The sequence below is a fragment of the Carcharhinus amblyrhynchos genome, chromosome 23 (genome assembly GCF_965287045.1).
Source record: "Carcharhinus amblyrhynchos chromosome 23, sCarAmb.v2.hapA, whole genome shotgun sequence".
Lineage (NCBI taxonomy): Eukaryota > Metazoa > Chordata > Chondrichthyes > Carcharhiniformes > Carcharhinidae > Carcharhinus > Carcharhinus amblyrhynchos.
In genome coordinates, this window is record NC_137346.1 from 42652402 (window position 1) to 42664547 (window position 12146).

The 12146-nt window shown below is 43.2% G+C and overlaps 1 protein-coding gene across 1 annotated transcript in view; it reads left to right on the top strand.

Moving 5' to 3' along the window:
- mybbp1a (MYB binding protein (P160) 1a) overlaps positions 1 to 12146 on the top strand; it is a 77167-nt gene that overhangs the window by 18906 nt on the left and 46115 nt on the right. Inside the window, exon 8 of the mRNA XM_080210951.1 lies at positions 5034 to 5151. Coding sequence (XP_080067077.1) covers positions 5034 to 5151 — 118 coding nt within the window. The remainder of the gene's footprint in view (positions 1 to 5033; positions 5152 to 12146) is intronic.

The following is a 12146-nucleotide window of genomic DNA, read 5'->3' on the forward strand; positions in this document are numbered from 1 at the left end:
ATTAGGTTAAGGAAAATGTCAATAGTGATGGTGGACATTTAGGGGACATTTCAGAATGCACAGAATGGATGCATTCGAATGAGAAAGAAAAATTCCAGGGCACGCTTGTCACCTGTGGTTAATTTGAAAAGGTGAAGATAATAAAAGCATCTAATTATGCAAAAATTGAGTAAAAGATTACTAAGGAGGGAAAAATAAAATATGAGAGAAAGTTAGCTGGAAATATAAAGACAGAGTTCCTGTAGGTACTTAAAACAAAAGTTAAACAGTCCTATAGAAAGTTAGTTTAGTAACTTAATTATGAAAAATTAGCAGCTGGACGAAGAATCGGATATATTTTGCATCAGTCTTGCCATTGAGGAAGCAAGTAATATCCCAGAAAAGGCTGTAATCAGAAAATAGGAGGGAGCAATGTGGGAAAATTACAATCACCAGGGAAGTGGCATTGAGCACGTTGTTGGAGCTGCGAGCTGACAAGTCCCGGAGTCCTGATGGACTTCACTCTAGGGTCTTAAAATAAGTGGCTGAGATGATTGATATGTTGGTTTTAATTTTCCAAAATTCCCATGATTTAGGGAAGGTTCCATTGTATTGGGAAATGTAACTCCTTTGTTCAAAAAGGGAGGGTGACAAAGCAGGAAACTAGCTTAATATCTGCCACAGGGAATATGTTACAAGCCATTATTAAAAACCTTATAGCAGTGTACTGGGTGATCTGGCAAACAACATAGTCTTGTAAAAGCGAAATCATGTTTAACCAACATGTTGGAGTTCTTTTGAAGGAGTGACATACTGTGGATAAAGAGGAACTGGTGGATGTACTGTATTTAGATTTTTGAGGCATTTGATCAGAATCATCCAGATTTGAGACATTAGCTCTGTTCCCCACAGATTCTGTCATGCCTGCTGAGATTTTCCAGCTTTTCCGTTCTTGTTTCAGATGCTGGCATCTGCAGTAGTTTACTTTTTATCTTCCCTGGCCTCTGTACCTTATTGCCATGCAAGGTGATGCACTGGCCTCCTTCTCCAGAAGCGGAAGAGAGAGAGAGCACTCTGGATACATTCTGTTTAGTTCACTGAGAAACCAGTGGTTAAACCTACAGCAAAGGCGATGCCTAAGTTATGACTTCCTGTAGGCTGTGTGACCTACAAACCTATGCACTCTGCAGTACTATTTGCTGTCCAACATAAAATTCATCTCGACAACTTTGAAACTGATGTTTCCAGTAAACTACTTATTTAAAACTACTTATTTGGAACACGACAAAATAATATGCTCTAACGCATAGTACATTAAATAAATAGAACATGAAATAACATGATAGAAAAGGAGTAGGAAGAAGTACAGACTTCTAAGTTCCTGCCCCTTTTCACAATTCAAGTGCTTAATAATTTTCCATAGGTAATTTTTAATAACATTGAAGTTATGTTACAAAACCTGAGACTATTCATTCTGTGGCTTAAAGAACAATGCCTGTCGATCTGTCCAAAAAGTAAACTAGCCTGGATTTTAAAATAATCTGAACACGTACACACATTTTGCGCATCTGTTCCTGCTGAATTGTGACTTTTATGCTGATTTTTTTTAATGCATTTTTTGCCTCCACCCTTGAAAAGACAAGAACGTCTGGATGTTTGTCGAGCTTTTGGTCAGGCAGCTGTTAAAGTATTCAGCAGGAGAGCTGTTAAAGGCAGTTCATGTGGCTGTCTAGGTTCACCTTCTGCTGTTTGATGCATGTTAGTTAAAAATGGGACCTATCTGAGACTCTCTTAAGAAGTTATTTCGTTCAGATCAGCTGTCGTCTGCAGATATATTGCTTTCATTGAATCGCTCGCTTTGTTAAAGGTGAAACGTTCACAAATGTAGGGATAGTGATTCAGAAACGTGAAATGAAAAGAGAAAATATTAGCAGATCAGGCAGCCACTGTTGAGAGCGAGGAGAGTTAACATTTCAAGTCAGTGACTTCTCATCAGGAACTCGAAATTAACCAGTACTTTCTGATCCAAGTCTCTTACACGTGTCATGATGTTCTGTTATTCCACGGAACTTGGCAATATTCCTTACGCTTGCAATGATATCTTAATGTGACATTATTGGTGGTTTTGGCATTGGAGTATTTTGGGGGTGCACCAAAATGTTATACTGGCCAATCGCACACTGTGGGTAAATTACATTCAAGAGTATCCTAACTGGAGGTGGTGGGGACTGCACTTCACACACGAATGAGAGAAACCAGGGCTGGATGGTTTTTCAACTCCACACAGCAAAATAAATGCTTTTGATATAACATTTGGAGAGAGTACAGAAAAGGTTTACCAGGATGTTGCCTGGTTTGGAGGGTCTTAGCTATGAGGGGAGATTGGGTAAACTGGGGTTGTTCTCCCTGGAAAGACAGAGGGTGAGGGGTGACCTAGTAGAGGTGTATAAAATTATGAAGGGCGTACATAGGGTGAACAGTGGGAGGCTTTTTCCCAGGTTGGAGGTGACGAACACAAGGGGTCACAAGTTCCAAGGGGGCAAGGTTCAACACAGATGTCAGAGGGACGTGTTTTACACAGAGGGTGGCGGGGGCTGGAATGCACTGCCAAGCAAGGTGGTTGAGGTGGACACGCTGGGATCGTTTAAGACTTATCTAGTTAGACACATGAACAGTCTGGGAATAGAGGAATACAAACGAATGGTCTAATTGGGCGCATGAGCAGCGCAGGCTTGGAGGGCTGAAGAGCCTGTTCTTGAGCTGTATTGTTCTTTGTTCTTTATTGTGGCTAATGGTGAGGCCTAGTTGCACCTTTCACCTGCCACTGGCAGTCTCCATTCACAACTGTGACCGCAGGCCCCTGGCAAATGAAAATGGAAGGTTGGTACCGTCCCTGCTGACAGGAAGCTTGACTTGTATGATTCATTTTTTAAATGCACTGCTTCTGCTGAGGCACTATTCAAGTGCCAGTGAGTGATTGTGTAACTGTGAACAGATGTCATTTCTTGAAATGGGGTAAAAATGAATGTACGTTTTGCATTGAACTGTAATTGTTGAATAGAAAATGTCAGCTGCGTAGCATAGGATGCCAAACCTCTCTCCCAATGGTGATGGGAGAGCAGGAAAACAGAGCAAACGTTCAGAACTTTGTTCTCCTTTACCCTTTATTTTCCACGGCCAACTTCCTCCCTGCCTTCGTTGAAGGGTGACTCTCATAGGGTCACTGCCCTGAGGTGTCAGCATTGCTCCAATACAATACGAGTTGATAATTCCCCTATTGCAAGCTAATGCAATGGCTCACTTTTATGAAACTGAATGAGAGTAGCCCATTTTGCTCCAAGGTATTGTCCAATTCAGTTTAAAGCACTAGACATTCTGTCCACGTCTACAGAATGGTCCATGAGGTTGAGTTGAATTATACTCAGTTATGTGTGTATTCTGGCTGCTTTCAGCCCATGTCCCAAATATGTGATAAAAGCAAAATACTGTGGATGCTGGAAATCCACAATAAAAGCAGAAAATGCTATATAAACTCAACAGGTCTGGTAATGATTCAGCAAGCTCAGAACTTTGCTTGCATTCAAGCCCCATCCTATCCTCACCTAGTGTAACCACTCGTACTTCCCAGAATAAATTCCTCAATAGCAATTCCGGGATGGCGGAATCTCTCTCCCTCCCAACTCTTCTATCCGATCCAACCCTCTAAGGCAAGCCAGAACTGAAACATTGTGACAGGTCCAACAACTTGGGCCATGTCCCCTGGTGCACATAGTGAAAATCACACGAGCCCTGTGTGGTACAGGAATCTGCTTATAGTTTGGATTCTTCCTTGTACTAACAACAGCCAACTTTCACTTGTATAGCACCTTTAATGTTGAAATATTTCCCATTTGCTTCACATCAGTGTAAAGGATAAGTGAGCTCCAATAAAATTGAGGCAGTGTAAGAAATCAGTTTGAATAGAATTGGGCAATAAGCTTAAATCCAGTCATGTGCTCATCTACATAACTTCCCCAATGGTTTATGTCTTTGTGCAGGGGTGGGGGTTTGGTTAAATTTCTGAAATACTTTCTCAGGATCAAGATTAAAATTGTTTGACTTTTATGGATCTTTAAACAATAAAATATGAACACCTATAGAATAACACCTGTGCAAATGAATTATTGTGTTATAGAGATAACCGGTGAACAAATATAATTTATTGCCCTGGGGTGTCTTTTGCATTAAACTATAATAGTTGCCTGCATCATGCCTGCCGTACAGCACAGGATTCTGAGCTTCTCTTCCTATGGCGAAAAGGCTGTTTATTCTTTTGATAATGGTGCTCAGAGTTCTGGCCAAACAATAGAGGGATTTTAGGGTCTTGATTTTTGGTTCTGCCTTCTATCTCTGGATGGTATAGTGGTGTCCCCTAGTGATAACCTTGAGAATCCAACATGACTGACAGTCTTATCTCTCAGCCCCTCTATTGTTATGTCCAGCATGACATCTGCACATTACATTTGGTTTTGCCTTAATTCTCTTTAGAGAGAGAGAAGTCAGGCATTGGCCAAAAGTTTAAACATTACAAATGTTAAATGCTGTTTGTAAAGAACAAATTTAACCAGGTATTAGTTGCTGTCTGATTGTGGCACTTTCCTGGCAGTTATAATTACCCCCATGCCTATGCATAGAGATTGGCTGAGTGAGGAGCAAATAATTACACCCATGCTGCAGGCATCCCATGGACGACATCAGAGGAAGTACTAACCCAAAAGCAAAATACTGCAAATCTGCTTAAAAAAAGACTGAATATGTTGGGAATACTCAGCAGGTTAGGCAGCATCTGTGGACAGAGAAACAAGAGTCAATGTTTGAGGCTATGACTTTTCATCATTAGTCGTACATAACATTCCCCCCACAACAGAACTTAGTTGTTTGATGGAAAGAATATTTTTCTTTGGTGCACTTGGATTCCAATTTGCTGCTAATGGATTGATTTGTTAGCCATGTCTCTAACTGGGCCAAGTCCTCTTGCTAATGGCATGTCTGCATGTTCTTTTTCTCTTCTTCAGCGTCCTGTGTTACTGTTTACTTGGTGCCACATTACCGTTGCTCACACTGCCCCAACTTAACTTCATCCTCACAGGAGAGGTGATGCGACATTATGGGAACCATATGCATCAACCCCAGGTATGGCCCATCCTTTGGCTGACTAACGTCTTCCTGCTTTTAAAAATGTTGATGTGTTGAAGCATTGGAATAACTAAGGACAGTGTGAAAGAACTTGCGTTTATAAAGCACCTTTCATGTTCCAAAGCACTTCACAGCTAAGTACTTCTGAAACGAAATCAGTGTAGTATGTAGCAGGCAGGGCAGGCAACTGCAGACAGCGAAATCCTCGAGCAGTAATATAGTAATTTTACTGTATTATTAGTAAAGGTAACCTGTTTTAAATGTTGGTTGAGGGATAAGTAATTGGTTAATGGTAAGTCAAAATAGGGGGAAGCTTCAGGAAGATATCATTGGACTGGTCAGAGAGCAGAAACATGGTAAATGGAATTCAACCTGGTGAATTGTCAGATAATTCCTTTGGGGTAAAAGCAAACAAGGCAAGGGAGTATGTAACAAGTTGTAGGTCATTGAGAATTGTAAAGATGCACTGGAGTACATATCCATGTATCCCTGAAAGTAGTAGGGCAGCCAAATAAAATCCTTATAAAGGCACGTGTGATACTTCATTGGTCAAGACATAGAATATTAGAACAGGGCGGTTAAGCCAGAATTCTATGAAACATCAGAGTACTGATTGCAGTCCTGGTCATCGCATGACAGGGATGATGTAACCAAACCAGAGAGGGTACAGAGCAGATTCACAAATGTGCTGCAATGGGAGAATTTGATGGGAAAATTGTTTGAGGTGCATAAAATTATGTGGGACCTTGATAAAGGGGGGTGGCATTTTCCCTCAGCAGAGAGGTTAAGCACCAAGGGACAGTAATTTAAAGCAACTGGTGGAAGGATTAGAGAGCAGTTGGATAATCTTTTCAGTCGAGGGTGTTGGTGAGCTGGAACTCACTGCCCATGAGGGTAAATCCTGATTGCATTTACAAAGCATTATTTCTTTCATTTAAAATTTTAAGACAATGATCAGTCACGTGTATGTGTGTGTGTCAATCTTGCATCTAGTTTGAACTTGTATCTAGAAAGTCTGATCTGTTATGGGCGTTCTGCTTTGCTTGTTGGCAAATTGACCTCTCGCTTTGCTGGAGAGAGGAATCTGTGTTTGATATGAGGCTTCTTGTATACATATAGGGGGAAAAGTGTACTTGATTCAAACTGCGTTTGTACTAATGGACTGTTTTTGTGTTACTGTATCTGTTTATATACTTTGGCTTGCCTTACTGCCATACATCCTTTGGTCCATAGTCAACACTGGTGTTTGGGCTTCATTCAGACATGCTCCTGCTAGCTACTCGCTCCTGCTAGCTACTCACTCCTCCCTCATATACTTGTCTAGTTTCTTTTTATGTATGTTTATATTATTTGTTTCAGTCACTCTGACTGGATGGACAAAATCTCAATTGTGCTGCTGGGTGCTCCTTACAATTTACTCTGAATTGAGTAGATTAATTACCTGGGAAGTTAGTGTAACTTTACACCAGAGTAATAGCAGTGGAGTAGCCTGTTAGTGCTTATAAAACATAAATCAGCATGGGACTAATGGAAAAGTCACCTTGGCTAAAGACCATCAACTCAGATTCTGGTTCTTAAGATCCACAGCTGTTGCATGTCGGTGTACACTCCAGTGGTTTGTGCCATCTAGCGTGTGTGTAGACGAAGGTTGCACTCGTGGCCAAAAGGGTTTGGTTTCTTCTGCTGAGCCTGCAAAGCATGAGTTATAGACCTGGGCCACGTTACTACTGCACCAAAATCCTAGAACTTGCCACATGGCCGCACTGGTTCCAGGTTCACCACTGTCTTTTCAGGGCAGCTGCGGATGAGCAAGCCTTGCCAGCAATGCCCAAATGCCCAGAAGAAATTGAGAATCAATTTAGGCTAACAAAGATTGGGAATTGTAGCGAAGACCAGATAAAACCAAAAATAGAAGTTGTCTAATGCCCATCGAACCCTAGAACCACACAGTGCAGAAAGGGGCCATTCGGCCCATCGGTCTACACCAATAGAGCATCCCAGTCCTATTCCTGTAGCACCGTACATTTACACGTCCTAACCTACACATCTTTGGACTGTGGGAAGAAACTGGAGGAAACCCAAACCCGTGTAGACACAGGAAGAACATGCATTCTCCACACGACAGTGACCTAAGGCCAGAATTGAACCCAGGTCACTGGAGCTGTGAGGCAGCAGTGTTGAACTGTGCCACCATGCCATTATTTTAAAAAAAATCTGAGGTGATGTGAGGATAGAAGCAAAATAGTGCGGGTACCGGAATCTAAAAGAAAAAAGAGAAAATGCTGGAAAATCTCAGCAGGGCTGACACATCTGTTGAGAGAGAATAGAGTAAGAAGTCTTACAACACCAGGTTATAGGTGGAACCTTCCACACACCTGACGAAGGGACACCGTTTCCGAAAGCTTGTGGGATTACTATCAAATAAACTGGTTTGACTATAACCTGGTGTAGTCAGATTTCTTACTGTGTTTACCCCAGTCCAACGCCAGCATCTCTATGTCGTGGGAGAGAATAGAGCCAACGTTTCAAGTGTGGATGACTCTTTGATGTGGGGAGTTGTGTTATTTTGGAACTCTGAGGAAGGGGAAAACGTTCCTGTTTCAGTCTGGTTGCCAGGATGGTTTATTTGGAGGTTAAGGAGCGCTGGGAAAGTTCAGAGGACAACTGATTTATAAATTGGAAAAACGAGTAAGAAAACTTGGAAGGAAAGAGTTGGTGGAGAGGGGGTGAGTGGTGAGGTGAGTGTGTGGGTGGTTTAGAGGAGGAATCACCCGTCAGCACAAGTATTGTGGTACACTTACTGTTTCAATGCAGTGGCTTTGCGAAGCTTTTCAATGACCTTTGTAGAAATGAGCAGAAGCTAGCTATCTTTTTATTTCCTTTCTGACTCTCGCTGAAATGTGGGTTTTTGCAGTATCTCTGCAAACTCTTGCCTCTGCCTGCAATCTGCACTGTTAATTCACTGACCGTCTGTGACCTGAGACATGAGCTATCAAGCCATCCACAGATGCTGATCCAATTGCTGTAATAGCAGTTGTTTAACCGAATGAGATCCGCTTGCTGAAACTGCTTTTCCAGTGTGGTCAGAGAGTGGTTTGAGGTGTAACAATGTAAAGGCACAGTTCTCTCGATTGACACACAGCAGAAGTGTTGGAGAGGTTTACTAGGAAGCTACCTTGTCTGAAAGAAAATGACCACCCCTGCACAAACTGGTTTCCTTTTGTTAAAAAAATCCCAGGGGAGTGCCTTGTGTTCAAATTAAGAATTTCCCTCCCCCAGAACAAAATATTCTAAAACTCACTAGTGTCTTTCTTTCCTGGAAACACTTTCCAAACCCACGACCACTTCCATCCAGAAGTACATGGGCTGCAGAAACATGGGAACACCACCGCCTCCAAGTTCCCCTCCGAGCCACTCACTGTCCTGACTTGGAAATACATCGCCGTGCCTTCACAATTGCTGGGCCAAAATCCTGGAATTCCCTCCCTGGCAGCGTTGTGGGTGAGCCCACTGCCACCTTCTCAAGGGTAACAAGGGATGGGCAATAAATGTTGGCCAGCCAGCGACACCCATGTCCCACGAATGAACTTAAAAAAAAAAATGCATTTGTTTGTCACTCTACCTGTTTAACATCTGGCAGTGGGTGAGCAGAAATTAAGTATGAGAGAAGTTGTCTTCAACTTCCATTACCGTTTCCGATCCATTGGCTCCCTTTCTCTCTCTCTCCCTCATTGGTAGCTGTGAGGCTGAACCACAGAACCTCGGTGTCACGTTCAACCCCGAGACAAGCTTCCAACCACGTATTTAAGACCACCCATTTCCACCTCGGTAATACGGCGGCACAGTGGTTAGCATTGCTGTTTCACGGCACCAGAGACCCGGGTTCAATTCTGGACTCGGGTCACTGCCTATGTGGAGTTTGTATGTTCTTCCTGTGTCTGCGTGGGTTTCCTCCAGATGCTCCAGTTTCCTCCCACACTCCAAAGATTTGCAGTTTAGGTAGGTTGGCTATGATACGTTGCCCCTTAGTGTCATGGGGGAACAAGCAGGGTAAATACATGGGGTTATGGGGGCAGGGCCTGAGTGGGCTTGTTAATTGTGCAAGTTCAATGGGCCAAATGGCCTCCTTTTTACACAGCAGGGATTCTGAGTCTATGTTACATTGCTCCTACCTTGACTCATCATGATCCTCCTTCATGTGTGTGGATTTGACTATTCCAACACACTGCTGCTTTAGGGAGAAAATTCCGGAGCTTGGACATTAGACAATTGAAGTCATGGTCACCAATGAAAGGATGAAGAACATTAGGGGATACATGCATGACTAGAACTGGAGGAGCGCAGATTTTTCAGAAGGCTGTAGGACTAGATGAGGCGGCTAAGATAGGAAGCAGCATGGCTATGGGTTGATCAGAGTTCGAGGAGGAGAGATTTTAAATGCAAGACGTTGTTGGATTGAGAGCCAGTGTAGGTCAATGAACGTGGGGGCGATGGATAACTGGCACTCGGTAAGAGTGAAGATGCAGGCAGCGGAGATTTTGATGATCTGAAGTATACAGAGGGTGGAAGGTGGGAAGCCAAACAGGGGCAATTAGAATAACTGGGTGGAGAGGTAACCGAGGCATGGCTTTGAGTGCAGAACAGCACTGGATGGGTAGGATGAGGCTTGCAAAGATTGAATGGCCAGACAGTCATGGAAAATGGTCTCGTTTGTCCCAAGTTCAGCTTTCTGATGGGAGGTTTCCATCCAGTTTGCCACATATGCCATGTGCCCCAGAATCATAGAATCGAACAGTGCAGAAGGAGGCCGTTCAGCCCATTGATTCTGCACCGATCACAATCCCACCCAGGCCCTATCCCCATCACCCCTGAATTTACCCAAGCTAGTCCCCCTGATGCTAAGGGGCAATTTAGCATGGCTAATCCACCTACTCATACATCCTTGGGCTGTGGGAGGAAACCCACGCAGACACAAAGTGCAAACTCCATACAGACAATGACACAAGCTGGAATTGAACCCAGGTCCCTGGTGCTGTGAGACAGCAGTGCTAACTACTGTGCTGCCCCACTGTGCCTTGTACCGTGCTGCCCCACTGTGCATTGTACCATGCGTGCACAGAATGGCAAAGATCATCATTCCTCTGACCAGCCTGCCAGCACAACAGTGACCAGTTCCTCCCTGTCCCTTGAGCACTTTTTTTTTTCAGGTTTGTGACAGTGGTCAAGCGATGGCTTCGTGGGTTGAAGTGGCTCCCTCCTATTGGAGATGCTGAGTTCCCAGTAGTCCTTCTGCTTACATTGCAAAACCTATTAGCAAAGCATAATACTCACTTATGTTACATTCAGTAACGGTTATGAAACCCTTTTCCAATTTCTGCAATGATTTAATTCCCAGCATTTTATTTCAACGTGTCAGAATCTATTCATTAGTGCCTTAATTTCTCTACATTGGAAAGAGTACGTACAGTATTTAACTGCTGGCTTTAGCAAAGCTCATTTAATAATGCAATCAGATAGCGAGGCGATTTCACCTGAGACTATTAGCTTGTTTTGTGTACGAGAGCAGTTAGCTACAGCACCATGAATCTCAGCTTCCTGGTGGATGCAAATTTAAACATCTTGAGAGTAAAGACCACTGTGATCATTTGAGCAGCGCCATTTTTAGTCCTGGCTCCTGCTGGTCCACTCTAAAAGATTGCCACATTCCACTACGCCTGCCTGGCATTGGCAGCCAACACAGCCTTTAATTTCTGTACTTGCCTCCTGTGTACTGTTGTGGTGTACCTATCCAAAGGGTGCCTGAACCCATCTTCCAGTGTGCCCTGCTGCCTACATACCCACTCGCTGTATTGTTCCTTTCCTTTTCAAAGTGCCTCACTCCCTTCCACTGTATTCTGCTGCCTGCTCCCCTCATCAACTCTGCATTTCCCACTGTGCTCACCTCTGCACAGTTTCCTCAATTCTTCCGCCCAACTACATGAAAATATATCTTGCAAGGTTATATCTATTGCATTCTCTCGCTGTTCAGTATTCAATTTGTTCCCTTACTAATCACTGGGGTATGTGGGCGCAGACAGAATTTTGAACAAGTAAACTTGTATATTTAAAAATAACTTTGTGACCTCAGGATGTCCAAAAGCAACACTGCAGCCAGTTAAGTATGTTTTGAATGTTGTAATGTGGAAAACACAGCAGAGACAATGTGCACAATAAGCTCCCACAAACAGAAGTTTAATAGTGACCAGATTGTCTGTTTGTGATATTGGCTGGGAGATCAAGATTGTCCTGGACACCTAGAAGAACTTTATTAATAGCGGTGTAGGATCGAGAAGGCGGGCAAAGCCTCAATTTAAATTCTCTTCTAAAGCTCTGCTCCTACGACAGTGCAGCAGTCCCTCAGCACTGAACTGAAGTGCTAGTTTTGATTATAACATTCATGTCTCTGGATTGGGGTTACTGCTGAGCCAGGACCAAAGTTATCACTTAATGTGTCAAGGGGAGCATAAATCTGTGGGACAGTGATTAGAGCATAAAAGCTGAATTTAATTTTCAGTAAGGCCCCATTTAGCATTGTTGGACAGTTTGGCAGCACAGCCTCAGAAAATGGTGCAGACTTTAAAATGAGTTTTGTTCTGGGATGACTATGGATGCTTTGATCACTTGTTGCCAATCCATCACAACAGTTGCCTTGCTGGATATGTGTGAGAAATGCTTACCTGGGGGTTACCATTAACTAGACACTGAACTGGATTAGCTGTGTAAATATTATGACTGCAGGAGCAAGTCAGAAGCTGGGAACCATCTGACTCCCCAAAGCCTGTCCGTCATTTACAAGGCTCAAGTCAGGAATGTGATGGGGTTCTCTCCACTTGCCTGGATGAGTGCAGCTCCAACATCGCTCAAGAAGCTTGACCCATCCAGGACAATAAGAAGTCTCACAACACCAGGTTAAAGTCCAACAGGTTTATTTGGTAGCAAAATACACTAGCTTT